Below are 21,702 nucleotides of genomic sequence, written 5' to 3' on the forward strand. Positions count from 1 at the left end.
TTGGACTCCCTGGGGAGGGATGTGATAGGGGCAAAATAAGAGTTGAAGCCAGGAAAGAATTCAAGGTGAATCACCCATTCTTCTCAGGGACAGGCAGTGACCTGAATTTCCCATCTTTCCTGAAATGTGTTCTGCAAATGTCCCATAGCATATGACTTTATCCTGTCACAGAAAGTCAGGATAAATGACTTCCAGTGGTTCTCATTTGGCCCATCCTGTTCCCACTCATTAGGCCCCATTCACCCAATGCTACCATGTTTTGGCTGTTTTGGGATCCTAGGGCGTTTGGACCCCAGCATTCATCGGCGTGGCATTTGCTGCTCTCACACTAGTGCTGAAAGAGGTCAATGCCATGGGCGGGCAGTGAAGCTGGAGCTCGGAGAGGCGGGGCCCCAGTCCCACCTACAGCCTTGAGCCCTCTGCTAAGGCTCTGCCCCCACCACGGGGAGGGGAGAAGGTGGGGCAGCACACCAAGAGCACCCTTTCTCATTGGGAGGGGAAGAAATGGGAGCCTGTCTGGCCCCTGGAGCACCGGAAAGGGAGGAGGCTGCACAGCTCCCACCTGCCTGACCCCTACAGGACTGGGGAGGGCAGGCGCTGGAGGCAGCCACACTCCCTCCAGCAAACTGACAGCAGGTTTTCTGGGGGCAGAGGGTGGGCGGAGCCATGCCTGGTGATTTGGGAAGGCAAAGACTTCCCCTGCCTAGGCTACTGGACATCCATGGTCAGTGCCAATTTGCTTCATGCTGACCAATAGCTTTGTAGAGGAAATAACTTCAGGATGTTTCTTACTATAGTGCAGCCCTGGCTAGTGTGTGTGTCACACTTCTCCCAATTCTCTTCTTTAACAGAAAATCACCATCTCTTCCTTCCCTAACTCCTGTGACACACCCACACTCCGGATCTGAACCAATCCGTTATTGCCTAACCACCACCCCTGTCTATATGCAAATGAGTCCTCCTGACTGGGATGGCAGGGAATTATGGAGCACGTCAGGGGTGGAGACATTCACACATTGAATCTTAGGCCTTGTAGCAGGGGCTGGCTTTGCAGCCCCCTCCCTACTCCAGATTTAATTTAAACAGCCCTTGCTGCCCTACAGCTGTCAAGTTGGACAAAAGGGTCTAAACCCACAAGTGATCCCAACCCAAACCAGCCAATAGTGCTTGAATGAAGCCGGACATGAATCCAAGGAGCAGTGCTGTTAGGGTTTCTGAGGAGAAGCAGAGGCAGCACTTTGCCTCACACCAAAGGCACTAAGGTTTATCCCAGATTGCTCATTCCTCTAGAAAAATAATAGGACTAGGAGTGACATCAGTAAATAAAATGCAAGTCTGGAGTTTCTCAGCCTGCTTCTTCTGGCCCCTGTTAGAAGGGGACTCTTCCTTAACTAAACTCTTTTTAGCACAATTAAAGTCAAGTCCCAAACTGTATTGCTGACACTTTGGGAAGAATATTTGAATAGGTGCCTCCATGTGCCTCGAAGTCTCAGTTCCACTGACCCTGCCTCGTTATGGGTTTGACGCTTGGCTCAATACGCACATTTTGATTCCTCTAATTAAAATAGAGCACAGAAATAAGTGTAGCAAATAAATTGCCATGTCTCTGTTTCCTGAGGCTATGTCTACACTGCAGCGCTATTTTGGGGATACTGGAGATATCCCAAAAATAGCTATCCCGCTGCTTAACATCAAGCCCATTATTTCAAAATATAACAGGCTTGCTATTCCAACCTCCCTGGAAACGGCATTCCATGAGGAGTAAGGAATGTTTTAGAACAACGGGCTATTTTGAAATTTGGCACTGTGTAGACAGCACCAAATTACAAAATAAGCTATTTCAAAATAAGCTATTCTATTTGCGTAGCTCAAATTGAGTAGCTATTTCAAGTTACGGGTGCAGTTTAGATGCTTCCTGACTGCCCCTGTATTCTTTAGCTTTTATCTAAGATGCTGCAGACGAGAGCTCTCCTATGAGATGACCCACTCACTATTTTTCAAGGCAGCTCCTGATCCCCAGACTCATAGAAACAGAGCTACTGTCACAGCCTTGGGTTTGCTTCCACTTGCATTTTACATACAGTAACAGCTCCTATCTAGCATCTGAAAATGTAAAAATAAGTAAAACCAGGGCCTGATTTTCAGACCTAGGTCTTGCATTTCACACCTAAATTATACATGTTCCAGTAATAGCAGGGGTGGGCAAGAGGGCCTCTGCAGCTGAATCCAGCCCACCAAGCAGGTTGATCCAGCCCATGGATGCCCTGTCGCTCCCCTGCTCCCAGGCCAATCAGGCCCTGGGGACGGGGGAGCAGGCAAAGTCTCCCCCCGCACCAGGAGCGTACAGCGCTTCGTGTGAACTGACAGCTGATTGTCCTGGGGGGCTGTGTGCAAAGTCTCTTCCCACCCTGCCCCCATCCTGCAAGGGTTGCATGGTACTTAGAGTGAACTGCCAGCTGTTTAGAAAAACTGATGGTTCTCTCGGGGGCAGGGGGAAGGAGGGGAGAATGGGCAAAAACTTCACGCACTCCCCTACCCCCAGGTCAGTCAGAATCTATGGGCAGGGGAACATGGAAGTGTTCTGCTCCCCCCCGTTCCGCCTGAGGCCCCACTCCTTATGAGGCGGCTTGGGACCACTTCAAAAATTTGTGAAGTGGCCTCTCTTTTAAAATTATTGCCTGCCCCTGAGTAACACCGTGCACAAATGACGAGCTATTGCAGCTTCATGAGAAGTTATGCTGCAATGTAAAACAAGTATTTGAATGTGCTGTTGAAACAATTGTACCTTTCTCATGCAGGCCTCTGTAAATCTGGCCCCACCTGCCCTTTCTGTTTCATCCTTTAGTTATTTTCTAGTTGCTGCTCTATGCATTCCTATATTTTGAGGGAATTTGGGTTTATAATAATCTATGCATACTTTAATTAAAATCATGGAAATATTCTCTTTGGTTATACAATATTCTACAATATGTGGCAATTACAAAAAAAAGAAGTCTAAGACAACAGGACCTGCTAAGACTATATCCACTGAAACCCTTCTTCAGCTGTTGTAGCATGGAATGAAAAAAACATAACACTAGATAGTCTGTTGTTGAGCAGCAACGGGCATTTAACCTATTAAGGACTTCTCTTTGCCAACATTTAATATTGTTCCATTTTCTTCTGTTTTTTACAAGAGTTATTTTTTTTCTTAAGCCATTTGATTGCCCACTCCCCACTGATAGCAAATAATAAGTTAGGCACGATTTGTGGCATGAATTGAATTATGGATCTGAAAAAACTACAGATTGATTTAATCCCCTCTCCATTTGTATTGACTTAATTTAGCTGCACTTTCCTGACTTCTCTATACATTCACATAGGCTCAGTCTTTGTCAATTTTTCCATCCAGCGCACGACAACTGCTGGCATGTGCACAAAATGAATTTCTAAAAGACTGCTCATTGCACTACAAAACCATGAGTACAACCTGTCATTACCAGCTATGCAGCAGGTGGGTGCACACAAAGCATCTGGCTTTATTTTTCAAGAATAACAATGTTTAAGCACTCAGATGTATTTTATAATCTGCAGCTTCAGACAAATCTGGTACAAATAAAACCTTGTTCTACATGGAAAGATTTGTATGCACAAACCTAGTAGAAATCTGTGACTAAATAGTTTCCTATAGTATGGCAATATCAGCTGTGTCACCAGATTCCCCAGCTAAAGACAACTAGAAGCCAACTCCTCCCAGGATGGTAGAAGATCTACTCAACCTGGAGGTCATGATGAAGTGATACTAAAATGAGTAATGCAATGGGATTGGATTGGCACTTTTAGGTGATTTGAAAGTCTGAATCCAAGTCCTGATGGAAACTCTTGGAAAGGGCTCCCTACTTGACCAAAGGTAATGGAAGGCCCTGGTAATGTAATATATAAAAATGTAACAAAAGAGTTCCATCACAGAATGGATATTGCACTCTGTTACTTTTCCATTGTGTAGAAATTGGATTATCCAGAAGCCTTATCAGCGGAGTGAGTTTGATGTGAGATGGACTTGTCTATGTAATGCGGTTTTCCAGTCTATTGGTACATAAACAACATAGGTGCCAGCTCTCAACAGGAGAGCACAAGCAAACCTGTCAAAATATTCTTTACATCTACTGGGCTGGCTTGATTTCTACATGTCTGCACACAAGGAGATGACTGATCTCAGACCCTTCAATTTTAAGGACTAAAATTATTCAGACAGTTCAATACAAAGGACAAAACTACCCAGCGATATCTTACCTTCTGCAGATAATGAAATAGCCCCTGTTCTTGAATCTACCTGGAACATATTCTCTGAGGGGTGACTTGGAGTCTGCGTGTGAATTTTATACTGTAAATCGGCATTTGGTGTGGAAGGGTCATCCAAGTCAATAGCACTAACATGCACGAAAGATGTTCCTGGGTTTAGAAAGATCACAGATTGGGTTTGGTGGTACAATGGTTTATCTAAACAATTTTTTTTAATTCAGCATGAAAATTCCTTCTGTAGCAGAATTTCAGTTCTCCTTCCTTCGCTTGACTCTTCCCTCTAAAATCAATTTAACTGTGTTGTGACTCTAGGCATTTTATACCTGATTTTTTTTTCATTTGAAGGTGACAGCATAAGTATAGTATGTGTAACTTCTCTGCAATTGCACTATTTAACCTGGCTTTGTGTATTCGTGCTCATGTAAGAGTTTCATTTGTAAATTCAGATCAATTAAGCTTTTAAATCTTCAGATGGATACCATATATGAGATGGAATCTACTTATATATTTGAGAGAGTGAGTCTGTCTTTACATCTGTCCATTTGCTCAACAACTCCTCCTAAACAGTAAGAGCTAGGACCACCAAATTTGGTATATAGTTTCCTATTATCATAACTTAAAGCAAAGTGAGAGTTTGGTTGTGCCAAGAAAATGGATGTGCCTGGAATGGGATTGTATCTCAGAAAACCATACAGGAAAGAGAAAGAATCATCAGGCAGGTGACAGGTGGCTGTAAACAAACTTTATGGGACTGTGGGAAACTCGGGCACACCCATGATATGTGGAAATATGGCTAACTAAATCATGCCAGACCAAGGATGGTGCCAGACCAGAGAGTGTCAGACTAGAGAGGTTCGACCTGTAGTAATAAATACATGCTTTGCAGTTATGTAGCACCTCAACCAAGGCACTTGAAGTCCTATAAAACCAATGAGTTAAATCTCACATTTGTTATAACCCCGGTTTTACAGATTCCATGTTTCCAGTGTTCACTATAGTTGCTGTTTTTCTTAAATTCCTGCTCCTGGAAGCATGTGATTAGTTATGGCTCTTAGCTTTTAGTGAGGGGAGGACAAAAAAGTAAATATCTAACATGTATGGTGGCAGAGACAAATTTGAAAATGTGACCTGACTGTACCCTAAAGGCTCAGAAACAGGAAGGCAAATATAACCACCCCTTCCCAGAAAGTGCTATTATTATTTATTAATAGCACTGTCTTATGATTTTAGGTCTGACTCAAACACCAGAACTGATTATCTTTAAGTAATAATTGGTGTTGAGTCAAGTTCTACCTTTGTCTTGCCCCTTGTGTAAGTGGGGAAAGAGAGTGTGGAAACCAGGACTTGGTTCATGGATCATACAATTAGTATTCATAAAGTGCTGATGTCACACTGTCGTCAGTCATTTGATAATTACAGAACACAAACAGACTTTGACAAAGTCCCAAGCACCTGCACACTGACCTAGCTCCTTTCCTTCCCGCTTAGGCCATAGTGATGGTCCAATAATGCCTTTAAGGGCCATTCCCGTGCAAGGCTGGAGACAGACTTCATTGGGCCCCAGGCAATGTGTATGTATGGGGTGACATTGACTCTAGATCCTCCCCCCCAGAAGGGGTAGGGCCTGAGGCAGAAGGGACAGGGCTAGGGGCAGGCAGCCTTCAGTGCTTCCCAGACCGTGCTGCTCCAAGCTCTCTCAGTAATTAAGAAGGGCCTAGCGCTCTAGCCATCATTGCTGCCATGGTAACAGCATAGGTGGCCTGGAGTCCTCAGCCCTTTTAAATCACTGAGCCTGGGGGGAGTAGTGGGGCAACTACCTCCTTTGCCTTCACCTCCCTCCCCCCTTCAGTGGCTCCTTTCCCCGGGGATGAGTGGTATGAACTACCAGACTAAATATTCTGCTAAGTTCCTGTTATTAGTGTAGTAGGGGAAACTGTAGTTGCATAAGGGTTAACAGTTGGACTAATACACATCGGAAAATAGAATCAGGAAAATGCTGTTTGGTTAAATGCCAGTACATGCATTCAGATTGCAGCAGTATAGTTTTCTGCCTGTTTTTCCTCCGTCTCCAGTTTTTGTGACAAATTGTAGCAAATGACAAGTACCCATTAAAATTCATTTAGCCTTCACACTATGAAACCTTCTGTAACTGCGGCATGAGATTGCTGCCACATCTCTTGCAATCATATGGAAATGCACTCTAAACTTTTAGAACATTCTACAATACAAAGAACCCTGCTGTCAGGGACCCCCTTCTGGCATATGATGCAAAGCAGAATGACCAAAGTAACCCACATGAATGCATTGAGGAAGCGGTCACACTTGAGGCAACTACAGATTTCAGACAAAGAAAATGTTTTATTAAGTAAGGGCCTTATTCTCCCCCTACTTACACTTGCTTTGCAGCAACATAAGCCAATGGAGTTCAATGGAGCTACATCTTTTTTTCAGTAGTGTAAATACCACTGACTCTTACCTTGTGTCTGCCTGTGTTAGCATAAAATGCTACCTTTCTTAGATGGGAATTTTTTTACCTACTTTGCTCTCACTTTACAGGGGTAGTCAGTGGAGACCACATCAGTGTTTAACCAGGACCCTTTTAGGTAATGCCACAGAAGGATGAGTAGTGTTTTTAAAACCGTGCTTGTTAATATGTTTTACATTACTGTAGAAAGGACAAGGTGTATTTTAAAACATAAATAGATAGAGACAACCCATAAACTCCCCTTTTTGGGGTTCATCTCAATTGGTTAATGCGGAAAAAACAATTTGTCCTGTCACCACTTGAAGCTTAAATGGGATAGAATGGATGTAGGTAGTGCTAAAGGAGTCTACTAGTATAAGTGGATCTCACACATCTTTTCTGATATTGGCCCCCTCTGTGGTACTAGTTGAGCAATTTACTTTTCAGAAGTGTCCACTAATGTTGGATATCTCGGTTCAAGGTGCCCAAATTGAGACACTTACCCACTGAGCCTTTGTTTCACTCAACTGGACTTGTGAGATTTAATGTTTGTGAAGCATGTTGAGCAGGGATGGGCAATAATTTTTGATGGGGAGCCACTCCAAGAATTTGGAAAGTGGTCGAGGGCAGCACTCTTCCATGATATTAATGAAGGCAATGCAAGGTCTGGCATGGAAGTTGGGTGCAGAAGGGAGCTTGGGATAAGGGAGGGAGTTTGGGTGAAGGAGGCAGTTGTGACCTGGGGCTCTGGACTAGGGTGGAGGGTGTTGGATTGTGACCTACGGCAGGGAACTGGGGTCCAGGAGGGGGTGCAGGGATTTGGGTTGTGATCCGGGGCAGGAGATTGGGTGCCAGATCTGGGAGGGGATATGGGTACAGGAGGGGGCAGAGGATTTGGGGGAAAGGAATGACTAGGGTGCCAGAGGTAGGCTCTGCCAGGAGACTTACCAGCCAGCAACGGTTCCTGAATCAGCCTCCCTGCCTGCCCTGCCCCAGCACAGGCTGCAGCCATGTGCTCTGGAGTCCCTTGAGCTTCATGGCTGCCTGTTACTGTTTCTGGCCAGACACTGGCCAATGGGATTGTGCTGGGGGCGGGAGCATCTCCTAAAGCTTCCTCCATCCCCTCCAGACTCGTGGTTTTTAAAGAAAAACCACCTAGCATCTGTGTTTCTGAGCAGCGTGCAGGTGGGGTGAGGCAAGCACGGAGCCTGCCTGCTGCTCCCTGCAGCATCTGCATGCCAGATCCGGTGGCTGGACGGGCCGTATTTTGCCCAGGCCTGATGTTGAGATCATCAGTTGAGAGGCTGTAAGTTCAAAGTACCTCAACGTCTACCACAGAATATCACAGCTCATGAGATGTTAGAGCAACTGGCATGCACTCAGTGGAGATGCTGAGCTAAAATGGGTTTCAGGGCTGCCAAAGGGGGAAGGCAGAGGGGACGAGTGCTCCTGGGACTGGCAATTTAAAAAGGCTGAGACTCCTGGCCACCACTACTGCAATAGTGGTGTTGGCCAGAGCACTGGGCATTTTAAATTGCTCCTGGAGCCGGGTTGGAGGTGATGTAGTCCAGCCCATGTGTCATCTCATGGCATCATGACACATCACTTGGAAAGTACCTCATTTCACTGAAGTGCTTGACTTTGGAGGGAATACATTTTCAGGAAACCTTTCCCTGTGTTTCTGATGGCTTAAATCACATTCAGACGTCTTTATTGACATGAGGTGTTAGAGGCACTGGGCAGATAAAGTTGATGGTTTTACCATGTCAAACTTTCTGACTCCCTATAGGAAAGCCCTGAAATTATCCTAGGTTCCATTTGAAAAACAATCTCTTTATGACTTTATGCTCAGTTAGGCAATAACGTTTGTTGTTTAAAAATACATAGTGAAGTTTATCTATAAAACTAATGATAGAACAGTCTAGCTTCTAAGATAGGCTCCTTTTAGCCTGCTTATCTCCTCCCTGACATTTCACTACTGAGCATCAGTGATCAGGAAACTTTGTACTGACATCTGAAAGCAACTGAACAGCAGCCCTGTGCAAAAGGCTATGGAACAAGCAGTCACATGGTTTCTATATTTTCTCTCTTGTTTACTGCATATATATCGGCCAAACGGCAAATAAAAAAAAGTGCTAATCCCAAAGAGAAAGGCACTCAGCTTCTCACATCCACACATATGGTTATGGTTATCTTTAAGGAGGGAAGCTATTTTGTACTTGTTCATTTTCCCTCTAACCCCCTTGTCCTCAGAGAACAGATAATTTCTGAGTTGTTTCTAATGCAAACATTATACAGTTTATATAAATGAATGGTCTTAAAAATGGAACATTTCATCAAATGTACTAAGATTAGCACACACAGAGTATAAAAACCTTGACATGAGTCAAGTGGCGGAGGAAAATAAAAATGAAATAGATCTTGGAGAAAGGAGTCAGGAAGGTCATTGTTACCTTGTTTTGTCCCTTTGCTAAGAATTCCAAAGAACCTATCCTCAGTCAAGACTGGCATGTTGTCATTTTCATCTTTTACTGCTATTGTTACAGTTACAGAGTTAAAATCCAGCTGCTTGTCTTCATCTTTTACAGTCACCTGGTTTTAAAAGAACATGAATTTCAATAGCACTCATGTGTACATGCTTCCTTTTAAGCTTAGTGTAAGGTATGTGTACAGTTCTTGTAAATCTATCATGTGAAGTCAAGAGGGAGGAGTACTGAGGAAGGTTTTAGGCAGAAGCAGTGTGAAACTAGAGTAGGTTTAGGGATAATGTTGTTTTATTGAAAGTTCCTTCTTCAGTGTTAGAAGAACATTGTGATTCTTTACCACTGTCACATGACAGTGAGATTAACATACCCTGTATATGTATCAGCCAGCTATGATAGTGACAAATGTGCTGCTCATTGTGGCCACTTGTAACTTCACTGAAACTGTGGACCTGAGACCCACATCTTTCTGCAGTGAAGGTACAAGCTACAAGCACTTGCACTAAAGGAGAATCTCCATTAGCTATTAGCACCATGGGGTTTGACACTCATAAGTTCTCATTGTATCCAGTAGAGGGCAATACTCAAAATGCAAGAGAAAGAAACAAAACATAACATAGAGATGTACGTGATAAAGGATGGTGACCTCTGCTCAGGTCTGGTCTGGCCTCAGTATTGACATAGGAAGTATGCCACTGGAGGCTGAGGGAGAGATTGATAGGAGACAGCTCTAATACTTCTCTTATGAGGCTGCAGTATGCACTGCTCTTCTGTTTACATAGGTCCCCAGTCAGTGAAGAAGGGGAAAGGGACCATGGCCCTGCATTAACTTTCCCTTCCCCAGGCCTTTCAGGGTGTCTTGCCCCACTGTTATTAATGTTAACAGCCCTTCAGGAATCACATATTAGGGGACTATGATTGTCCCTGACTAGGTGAACAAGGGGAGAGAGTTCCTTACACCCTCTTCTGCACCCAGACAGGGCTAGTCACAATCTGGCCCTGTGGGTTGTCCAGAAGGAAGGCTGCATGGACAGATCCAAGCATCCCAATATCAGTATTCAATAACATTCCTATTTCATGGACAAAAAATCTTGTACAGCTGGGCAGTCTATTGAAATGATTGTCTAACCTCATCCTGCCTCAAGTACACTCTAATATCACCAAACCTCTGTATGGGAAAAGGTATGTCCTTTGCTCCAGAGAAAGCAGGCTTATGCATCTGGTCTCTGGATCAGAATTGAGAGCATTAGAACAGTGGTGAGGGACATTACATACATATGATGAATCTGAAGAAGGATAAATAGAAACTCATTATAGGAGTATGTACTGTACTTTTAAGAGCAGAGCATATTAGAGAGAAAGGGATTGGGCTGGGGGAACCAGCTGGAAGCAGTCCAAATGGCTTCTTAGGAAAGGCTGGATATGGTGCTGAGCTATTGTAACTCCTGGAGAACTCAGTGAGTAGGTTCTCAGCAGGTGCTCAAAAACCTTCCAGATCTGGCCCAAGCAGTGGTAAAAGGTAAACTCATTGTGCTGAATCAAGTAGGGTTGCCAGACGGTTTAACAAAAAATATCGAACACCCTCCTCCTCCCTCCCCCCCCCCAAAAAAAGAAAAACACCAGGAAAAAATTCTGTCAACGAAAAAAAAGGGGGGAGACCAAAGTTATTAGGCAAAAGTTGTACCACTCCCTCCAGTTTGGGGCCACACACTAACCCCCAATGCACCCCTCCCTTCTCCAGAGCCAGGCCCTCCTAGTGTCCCCCCTATCCCAATGCACTCACCCCTCCCTCTGAGCCAGGCACCCCAGCGCCAGGAGTGCTTTGCTCCAATCAAATGCTGCCCCCCTCCCCACAGAGCCAGGCACCAGAGGAACGGGACAGCTGGGTAAATTAATCTTACTTTTAAAGTTGCTGCTCCTGCCACCCAGCCCGGCTGCCTCGGCTCACATTGTGTAGAGGGAGGCATCGTGTGGCCAGCTCCTGGGTCTTTGCTGGTCACGTGGGCCAGAGCAGCATGCACTTCGCTCCCACCCCAGCCCAGCACCCCCCTAGGGAGGCCCCCGGCAACTGCATCCTCATGCCCCCCTTTGCTACAATTCTGCCACGCTCTTCACTCCCCCCACTCCCGCCAGATGCATCAGGGAAAAATTTCACATGTCCGGTATTTTCTGTTTATTTATTTATTTTTTAAACCGGATGGAGCCCACTAATACTGGACTGTCCAGGTGAATACCGGACACCTGGCATCCCTAGACTCAGTCAACTGGAGCAGACTAGATTTCATACATTTAGTCTGTATGCCAAAGAAGAGTAAAATACCTCCTTGGAGTCAGAAACAAGGAGGACAGAGTCTCCCCACCCTTAGTATGGTGTCGTTGGGTATTAAATTCAAATTTAGGCCCCTAACCGAATGGCCTACATGATTTTCAGAGGGGCTGAGAGCACCCATAGCTTCTATTGATTTCCATGGGAGTTTGCCTGAGTAAAGACTGAATAAAAACTGAGGAAAGGTCTTAGGATTTGGCCATTGGGTGTTCTCCTTTTGATGTCTCTCAATATTTACTTCCAACGGAACAAATAACAATGGCATTGGACAGCTGGGGGAGGTGTGGAAGGGCAGTGAGGTGAAATAGGTCTTGTGCCATCCATGTGTGCCATACCTGAAGGGTGTAGAAAGCTTGTTTCTCCCTGTCCAGGGGTCTATTAACATAGAGAATGCCCGAATCTGGATCTATTCCAAATAGGCCTTCTTCATTTCCAGACAACTGAATGTCAGCTTGGCCACTGAGCGTGATGTTCATCTGAAGTTGGAAATCAGGAAATCAAGAGAGTATTTTAGTGCAAAGCAGAGAGAAAATACTTTTGACTCTAGCAGATGCATCTTATTTGCCATTTGGGGCTTCACAGCTACTAATTCTCAAACTGCAATGCCTGCCATTATAATAGTGATAGAAATGTAGCCGTGTTAGTCTGGGGTAGTTGAAGCAAAATGCAGGACAATGTAGCACTTTAAAGACTAACAAGATGGTTTATTAGATGATGAGCTTTCGTGGGCCAGACCCACTTCCTCAGATCAAATAGTGGAAGAAAGTAGTCACAACCATATATACCAAAGGATACAATTAAAAAAAATGAACAAATATGAAAAGGACAAATCACATTGCAGAACAGAAGGGGGATGTGGGGGGGTGGGAAGGGGGAGGAAGGAAGGTAAGTGTCTGTGAGTTGCTGATATTAAAGGTAGGGAGAGTGGGATGTTTGTGAGTTAATGGTATTACAGGTGATAATTGGGGAAACTGTCTTGGTAATGGGTGAGAAAGTTCAAAGACTTGTTAAGTCCTTGTTGGCAAGTGTCGAATTTTAACATGAATGACAGTTCAGAGGATTCCCTTTCAAGTGCAGATGTAAAAGGTCTTTGTAGCAGAATGCAGGTGGCTAAGTCATTGAGAGAGTGTCCTTTCTGGTTAAAGTGGCAAGAAACTGTTTTCTCTTTGTGATCTTGTCTGATATCTGTTTTGTGGGCATTAAGCCTTTGGCGAAGTGTCTGAGATGTTTGTCCAATGTACATAGCAGACGGACACTTTCGGCACATGATAGCGTAGATTATATTTCTGGATGCGCAGGAATATGTGTTCTTGATCTTATAACTCACTTGGTTAGGTCCAATAATGGTATCAGCAGAATGAATATGTGGACAAAGCTGGCAACGGGGTTTGTTGCAAGGGAAGGTACCAGGGTTGGTATTAGTGTGGTATGTCCTGTGGTGGTTGGTAAGAATCATCTTGAGGTTAGGTGGTTGTCTATAAGAGACTATGGGTCTGTCTCCCAGAGCCTCTTTGAGTATGGTATCCTGTTCCAATATAGGCTGTAGTTTATTGATAATGTGTTGGACAGGTTTAAGTTGGGGGTTGTAGGTGATGACAAGTGGTGTTCTATTGTTGGTTTTCTTGGGTCTGTCTTGAAGTAGATGGTTTCTAGGTATTCATCTGGCTCTTTCAATTTGCTTTTTTGTTTCTCTGGGTGGGTAGTTGAGATTTATAAATGCTTGGTAGAGATCCTGAAGCTTCTGGTCTCTGTCAGTGGGGTTAGAGCAGATGCGGTTGTATCGAAGGGCTTGGCTATAGACGATGGATCGTGTGGTGTGTTCTGGATGGGAGCTGGATGCATGTAGGTAACTGTATGAGTCGGTGGGTTTTCTGTAGAGAGTGGTGTCTAATTTTCCATTGTTGATTTGTACGGTGGTGTCCAGGAAGTGGATCTCTCGTGTAGAATGGTCCAGGCTGAGGTTGATGGTGGGGTGTAGGTTGTTGAAATCTCTGTGGAATATCTCCAGTGTTTCTTGGCCATGTGTCCAGATCATGGCCAGATCTTTAAAGTGCTACATTGTCCTGCATTTTGCCATTATAATAGCTGACTACCAAGGACATTCGTTCTCCTTGCTTCATGCTCCGATTCCCATGATACAAACAGGGCCAGCCCGAGGTATTCTGGTGCCCCCTGGCACAGGCGCACGGCACCGCCCCCGGGCGCACGGCGCATGTACGAGCCCACCCGTGGGGAGCGGGCCATCCCCCTATGGGGCGCAGGCCCACCCCCGGGGCACACAGCGCATGCGCAGCCTGGCTATGGCCGCTGGCACGCAGCTCAGGGCCCGCCCCTAGGGCGCACGGCACAAGCGCGGCCCAGTCCAGCCTGGCCGTCGCTGCTGACATGCGTGCCGGGCCGTGTAGGACCCTGCGACCGTGGGGGGGAAGGGCGTTGCTGGCCGGCGCCGCGGCTGCCCAGCTCACCCATGCCTCTGTCCAGCCTTGGATACAAATGGGTGTTCACCACCAGGCATGCCCCAGAGAAATAAGATGCCTTATGGTAGACAATATGAGTGAATTCCCCAAACATCTGTGGGGATAGGCAGAGGTTGGGGATGGAGAGATTTTTTTACCACTGGGTATCTGTCATTTGGAAGTGACATTTGTGACTGGGAGAAGTTTGAGTGCCCAAGTTGCATTTTCAGAGTAGGAGGCTTTGGGGGGCCAGCAACTGGGGGAGGCAGAGGGGAATACGAGGAGGGTGGTGGAAGCAAAGGACACACAGTATTGCAGAATCCTAGAAATGGAAGAGACCTCGAGAGGTCATTGAATCCCCTGCCCTCACAGTAGGACCAAGCACTGTCTAGATCATCCCTGATAGATGTCTATCCAATCGGTTCTTAAATAGCTCCAGTGATGGAGATTCCATAACCTCCCTAGGCAATTTATTCCAGTGTTTAACCACCCTGATAGTTAGGAAGTTTTTTCTAATGTACAATCTAAGACCATTGCTTCTTGTCCTATCATTAGAGGCCAAGGAAAACATTTTTTCTCCCTCCTTGTAACACCTTTTTAGATACTTGAAAAACTGCTATCATGTCCTTCCTCAGTCTTCTCTTTTCTAAGCTAAACAAGGCCAATTCTTTCAGTCTTCTCTCTCAGATCATGTTTTCTAGGCCTTCAATCATTTTTGTTGCTCTGGACCTTCTCCAATTTCCTCATATCTTTCTTGAAATGTGGTGCCCAGAACGGGACACAATACTTCAACTGGGGCCTAATCAGCATAGAGTAGCGGAAGAATGACTTCTCATGTCTTGCTCACAACACTCCTGTTGTGTGGCTTGATATTTGATGAGCTATGGAATGACCTTCCCCACCATGGGCATAGAGCAATCAATGGCCTTTTATTTGAAAATTCATACTAGTCAGATGGGAATTCTGGCTGACAATGTTAAACGGTTGCATTGTTTTAAATTGATATTTATTTTTAATTTCCTTTGCTTTTTGGCTTCTGTTCTATAATTACTATAAATTCTTATTTTTTATATAGTATTGCGATTGCACATGGCACTATGTGATAGCTGATCTGTATCAAACAAATAAACCTGTCTCAAAAAGAACAATTAAAAACAACGAGGAGTCCTGTGGCACCTTAAAGACTAACACATTTGTTTGGGCATAAACTTTCATCAACACTAAGATCTTCTATAGCATATAGGACATCCATAGCTTTCAAAATGCAGGGCTTAAAAAAATCTAAAGATACAAGCAATCAAAGTACGAAAAGAATGGGTCTTTAATGATTGTGCATCATTCAAAGGCAAAACATCCAGTGACTTTAATGGATATTTTGCCTAAATAGGAAATATAGGATTAGCTGGAATGCTTCATGAAACCAGTACATTTTGGAAGTTATTTTCAAGGAGGAGGCATCTTGACAAGCAATAAGATAATGAGTTTACTATTTTCAAATTATTCCAATAAATGTGAGGGTCAGAGCGTCTTCATAAATGTATCTTTTGCATGCATATCCATTGTTGTGCATAAAACTTGAGTTTGCACGTGCAGCTGGACAGCCGGGCACTAAGAGCAGGCACCGACTTAGTGAGCATTACATGTTGCATATACAAGACTTGTTTATGAGGCCCTTTGAATATATGACCCTTTATATTTTTATTTTTTAAAAAATCTTTGTTCCTTGCACCAATTTTTGTGCCTATGCCCTCAGAAGAGGCCAGCTCTGGAAAATGGTACATTCAGTACACAACAGACTCAGGCCTGGAAATACCCATATTTTTGTACTGATTCTGGCTTTATCTTTACTGACTATCAAAGCTGAGTTCCGAGCATCCTAGTCAGTGGTGCAAACAGCAGCAGCCATAAAATGGCAGTGATGTGCTCAAAGTCAATTTAAGTACAGATTGAGTCACAGAAAACATTTATTAAATGACAGATGGTGCTTATGACTGGTGAAAGAAAATGACATTTTACTTGCTATTCTAACAGAGATCAATTATTGAATTCAAACAGGTTATTATGAATTTAAAACAAATGTTACTATCAGTGATAGTTTTTGATCCAGTAATGTGCTTACCGAGTAGCTGGGAAGGAAGAATGACTTTTGTGTTATAATTGCCTAGCTTTTTTTTTTATAGTTGTGACTTTTTGGAATCCATTAATCAGCAGAATATCTATATGGCATGGGATTATGTAAAATATACCTTTTACTCGACTACAGTAGATGGTGTTCGCATTTACTTACAGATTTGGGTCAGATTTTTTCATGTTCATAAAACATTATGCGAAGATGACACTTAAAGGGGTACTGTGATAAATCTATGGTAGACTGGATCTGCTGCTTCTTTCTTTGAAGATTAAGGGTCTGGGCTAATAAAACCAAAACATTTTGACCATAAACTGAAAAAAACTATTGGAAATGCCAGTGGGGTGTCTTTTGGAGTTGTAGGTTAGGTCCCTCATGCCCTTATCCTTCTCTATGGACTGGTTTCTCCAGATAAACATTTCCAGTGATACATAATGGCCAAGAATTCCTATCACATTCAGCTGGTCACGGTTAAAAAAGAGGAAAAACTATGGTACACTATGGGAGACACAGTGCCATCAGGGACCCCAGACCGGAGAAGAGAATGAAGTCATGAGACACCTGGACTAAAATTCTCAGTAAGAATAACAGCAGCATTTCCAACTCAATGTTCAGCTTTGAATTCATATGGTTTGTTTTTTAGCTGAAAATATTTCCATCTTTTTAGCTAAAAATTCAGATCTTTCTGTGGGAAATGTTAACAATTTTTCGTTAGAAATTAGCCAAAAAATAGAAAATTTCAATTATTGAGTTCTCAGCTCTTTGGGCAAAAAATTAGATAAATATGATCTTTCTCTTTTATTGTCCACTTTGAACTCTCAAGTTCAAACCACGTCACTAACACAAGATATAGCTGTAATAGTGAATTGGATATGGAGTAACAAACAAATTGCCAAAGACAAATATATTAAATTCAATATATTTTTATACCGTGACAACGGCTGTCTCCAGTGTTCCCTGGATACTAGCAATTTGAGGATGGGAGAGAGTCAGTAGGGATTATAAAGCAGAGAGAAAACAAAGAATGAAATTAACTGTTGATGGATAGCAAAAAGGTCATATTATATAATGGCCTATTGATAGAAGGAATATTAGTCTAACCCTCTTCTCTGTCATTCACCAGTTTTGCCCTGGCATGACTCCATTAATTTGAGATGAAGGATTAGGCCAATGAAATCATAATTAGGTCTTTAACTGAAGTCTGAAATTTTACACCATCTGTCATTTTGTTGGTTGTATGAAACCATATTTAAATTCCTACCTTCTTCAGATATAGTGGGAATGAGCCACCATAATTTTCAGGTACCTCGATGTGTTCTTTGCTGCTGGTGGGATATATTGCAGCCAAGAATGGGAATACCTGTGGAAGAAGATTTAGCCTCTTAGTTTTGTCAGGAGCAAATGAAAATATTTCTTAATATAAATGTTACCCTGGCAACATGCCCCTTGTTTCATGATCATGGCCCAAATTCTGATGCCATTGTGATGGGTTGCTACCCCTTTAAATGCCACTGGGATGCCACTGAGCCTGTCTGTTCTGCCAGCCTGGGTATCCTGTCTTCCTGAGCTGTTAAGCCTCCTTTAGCACACAAATAGGCAGGGCCACACCTAGCTACAGAAACAGACACTAAGATCAGTTCTGAGAAGACACATCTTAAGGGATTTACCCAAGCACTCAGGTACCCACCTCCCTTGCAGTACAGACCCAAAGCTATATTGTGAAATCCTCCCCCCTCCCTCAATGTGGAGGAAGATATGCACAGCCTCTTACCCCCTCCCACATCCCCAAACTAGAGTTCAGGATCATTAAAAAAAAGGATTAAATAAAAAGGGTAGGTTTTAAGTGACTATAAGAGATAACCAAAAGAACAATACAGATTATCCTAGTAAATAAACTAGATTAGGATATGCATTAGCAAATACTCACCTGAGTGATAAACAGGCTGACAGATCCTTAAGGCACAAGTTGCCTTGGTTTTCTGAGGTTTTCATACCCTGATTAAAAATCCTTTTAGCCTGGGACCATTATTTCCCAGTCTTTGTTCCTCAGGTATTTTCCAGGTGTGTTGTTGCAGAGAATGTGAGATCCCGCTATGATGTTATTGTTCCTGTTTTATATCTACTTCCCTCTTGCTAGAAAATTCTTTTGGCGTGACCTGGGTCAAACAATGTCCCCATAAGAATTGTGGGGGGTGGATGAGGTTCCTAATGGGCATCTGGGAGTGGGAGGCTTGGGGCTTGAGCAGTCCCAGACAGAAAGGGCATGCCCCCAAACAGCCCATTTCACATGCCTGGTGATTCTGTATGGCTTTAAGAAGTAATCCCATTCCAGTCACATCACATTTTCCTGGCACAACCAAACCCCTTACCTTAAGTTATGATAAGAGGAATCGTATACTGAATGTGCTGGTCCTAGCTCTTACCATTTAGGAGGAGTCCTTGAACAGGCAGACACTCTCTCAAATATATTTAAAATGCTACTTTAATGGAGGATGAATGTATTACAAAAAAATCCTAAGAGGTACAAATGAGTCATAGAACAGAAATTTTAAAACCCTTCATCTAAATGATAAGAAAAGAAAGTTTTAAATACAGAGACTCCTCTTATAACCCTTCACAAACTTTCAGGACACTTTCCGTTGAAAGGGTACTAATAATTGGAGATGGGGAGAAATCATGAAATATATGTCGCTTAGGTATTGCTATCTAGACATTGGTACCAATCAAGAGACATCAATGAAGTAAATGTTCATCCATTGAATGTGTGTCTGTCTGTCTGTCTGTGTGCATGCGCACACGCATATGCATTTTTTCAGTGTTTGGGCATGTGTAAGAGATTATTTTAACCTCTTTAAACTCTTCATCATTAACCTCCTGCAGTGTTCGTACTTGTAATACTTGTGTCCATGCTCCTGTAGTCTTGTTGGGTCATTGCTCTAACCAACCTGCTCGCTTTTCTGCCTACTCAAAGGTGCATTAGTAAGTGTATATTGGTCAAATGCATTATGGATTTATTGCATTCAGAGCTTTCATAATCATATTTAACTCCTTTGCTCATGATGTATATACCTATGGCAGTTCACAATATGCTTCAGGAATAGATTAAAGTCAAACTTCTTCCCATGCTCCAAAAATAGTGTTTGCAAAGCTGAGAGTACTTCTGAACCACTAACATGAGGAAGATTTGTGTCACAAGACAATATCATGACCCAAACATTACTTCACAACACAGCACAATGACATTAAGGATGCCAACCACAAATTCATGGAAGTTTGGATTTGGTTTGCTATTGTTTAGAACTTCTCCTGTTCTGCTGGGACTGGATTCCAGTCCTTCCCAAACCATTCACCCAACCATATCCAACTTCAGGAGTATGGATCGGTTAGTGAATGTAGCAATGACAAGGAGCTATGGCTTCAGCATTTGTTGGTGTGGATAGGAATTGTGTTAGGAATGCTGCACAATGAGGATTTTTTTTTAAGAGACTGATATCTAAAATTAAACTCTCTGGGCTCTATCTTCTATTGCACTACATCTTGTGTAGCTATTTATATCTGAGTGCAATAGTTCTGATTTGGTAGCATTTTACACCCACTTTGTACAATGGCTTTACTAGGTGCACAACAGTGAAGAATCAAGCACTGCACACACTTAATCAGATCTAATTTACCTCAGTGTAAACTTGACTTAGTAGGGTAGCCCCGGACTGAGTAGGTTAGCAAGCTCCTTAAGCGTGTGTTTCATTTAAACATGTGAGTAGGGGGGCTAGTCATTTGAAACAGCTCATATGCATAAGGACTCTTACTAAACTGTGGACTTGCATTGGTAAGCAAGGTCAAAATCAGCCTCAATAGGTGTTGCAGTGATAGAAATGTCTATAGATTTTAATGTCAGTTTTGACATTTAATATTGTTTTCCTCTTTGTCCTCAAGAACTGTATCTGATAATTGATGCTAGAATATTGTACTAGTTTATGTTCATTCTGTTCTAAGGGCCTTTTATTGTCTAATTTCTAAGTTATTTAGTGTATAGAGTCCTGCAGTGTGTACCATAGTAAAGTTATTAACATAAACAATGCCTATATGTTCACAGAAACCGAATATGCAATATAAGCACCATATGCATAAAATATACCACTCACTTGAATAAGAGAAGAGCAGACAATCAATAGCCAGACAGGAAACATATGTTTAGACAACCTAAAGTTAAATGAAAGAAAGAACACATTAGTTTGAATTCACTTAAGAAGCAATATTTTTCCTGACTTAAATTCTCTGTTTTGCCTCTGAAATCACATGGCAGGATAAAATTGATATGGTGAAACATAGTTAAAAATAAATACTAGAGCCAATTAGAAATAAAGTCAGTGACTTAGAAATATACAGAAACTGCTTGGGAAATATGTAGACTGCATACCATCTAATGTAGAACTGGCATTTTCTCCTAATGTAACAGAAGGGGTGATGCACAGTACAGCTGGTCACCCCCATTTGTTGAAGTTGTATATTAAATCTATTTACTGTGATCTGTTAAGTGTCTGAATGTGTATTCATGGGACTAGAGAACAAAGTGCTGCATCTAAACACAGAAGAGTTTCAGAGCTAGCAGAACCCCTCCAGAGGAGACAGCAGTCCTTAACCTCCCCTCTGGGACTGCCAACAATCATTGCACTTGTGATAGCCACTTTTGTGATGATGACGTCTTTTGAGACCACCAAACCCACTTTATTCAGTTAGTAAGGACTTTCAATCTGTGCTGTCCCGAGTCATACTTCTATCAGTGACATTGTAACAGGTTCTGTTGTTGCTGCTACTATTCATTTCACAGTGCTGAGAGGCCCAAATCTATTGAGGCCTGTTGTGTGAGGTAATGCTGAATTTGTAAAGAAAAAACTGCCAGGGCTTAAGCAAAACAAAATGGCATCCTCCACAACCCATGACCTCACGCTCACTGTACAGTGTAGAATTCTATGTCATACTAAAGGCCACTGATCGAAAAGGGGCTATGGACCAGCATGAAGAGAGAGGCAGGGCTGAGCCCAGCAAGCTTCAGCACAAATTAAGCCCTAATGGTAGGCACAGAACAAATACATAGCAAGAGATCATTCCTGCCTGGAAGATGCTGCAGTAAAAATAGGCAAGATAATGAAGGGTGTGAGGGCAAACAGTGAAGAGAAGTGACTCACTCCAGCTCACCCAACAGACCAGTGGCAAAGCCAGAAACAGAACCCAAAGACCTCTGAGCATAATTCAGTGCCCTGACCACTGGATGTGCTGCCCATCTGGCCCCCATATTTCTGATCTATTCCAAGCTTTGCTGAAAGGTCTTTGTTTATTTAACTATTTAAAATAAGTTTGATGTCTGCAATGCTCTTTTGTTTTGGTGAGGTTTGGCCAAATAATAGATCATCAGAAGCACAAAACAGTAGTTAGATATAGGGATGTGAAGGACTAGTGGACTAGTTGCTTCCCCCCTCACCGTGCTGCCTCTAGATAGAGGCAGCAAGGAGGAGGAAGAAGAGGGGGTACCTCAAAGTGTCAGCGTTGCGTGGAGCCCGGGGTCA

General features: G+C 43.1%; 1 protein-coding gene across 4 annotated transcripts in view; it reads right to left on the minus strand.

Moving 5' to 3' along the window:
* CDH16 (cadherin 16) overlaps positions 1-21,702 on the minus strand; it is a 76,037-nt gene that overhangs the window by 45,581 nt on the left and 8,754 nt on the right. For all 4 annotated transcript variants that reach the window (XM_075940063.1, XM_075940061.1, XM_075940062.1 and 1 more), the window contains exons 2-6: positions 20,281-20,338; positions 17,400-17,498; positions 11,890-12,030; positions 9,199-9,337; positions 4,273-4,431 (exon numbers count right to left, since the gene is read on the minus strand). In XM_075940063.1, the coding sequence (XP_075796178.1) occupies positions 4,273-4,431; positions 9,199-9,337; positions 11,890-12,030; positions 17,400-17,498; positions 20,281-20,338 (596 nt within the window). The remainder of the gene's footprint in view (positions 1-4,272; positions 4,432-9,198; positions 9,338-11,889; positions 12,031-17,399; positions 17,499-20,280; positions 20,339-21,702) is intronic.

The sequence above is a fragment of the Pelodiscus sinensis genome, chromosome 12, assembly GCF_049634645.1.
Source record: "Pelodiscus sinensis isolate JC-2024 chromosome 12, ASM4963464v1, whole genome shotgun sequence".
Classification (NCBI taxonomy): domain Eukaryota; kingdom Metazoa; phylum Chordata; order Testudines; family Trionychidae; genus Pelodiscus; species Pelodiscus sinensis.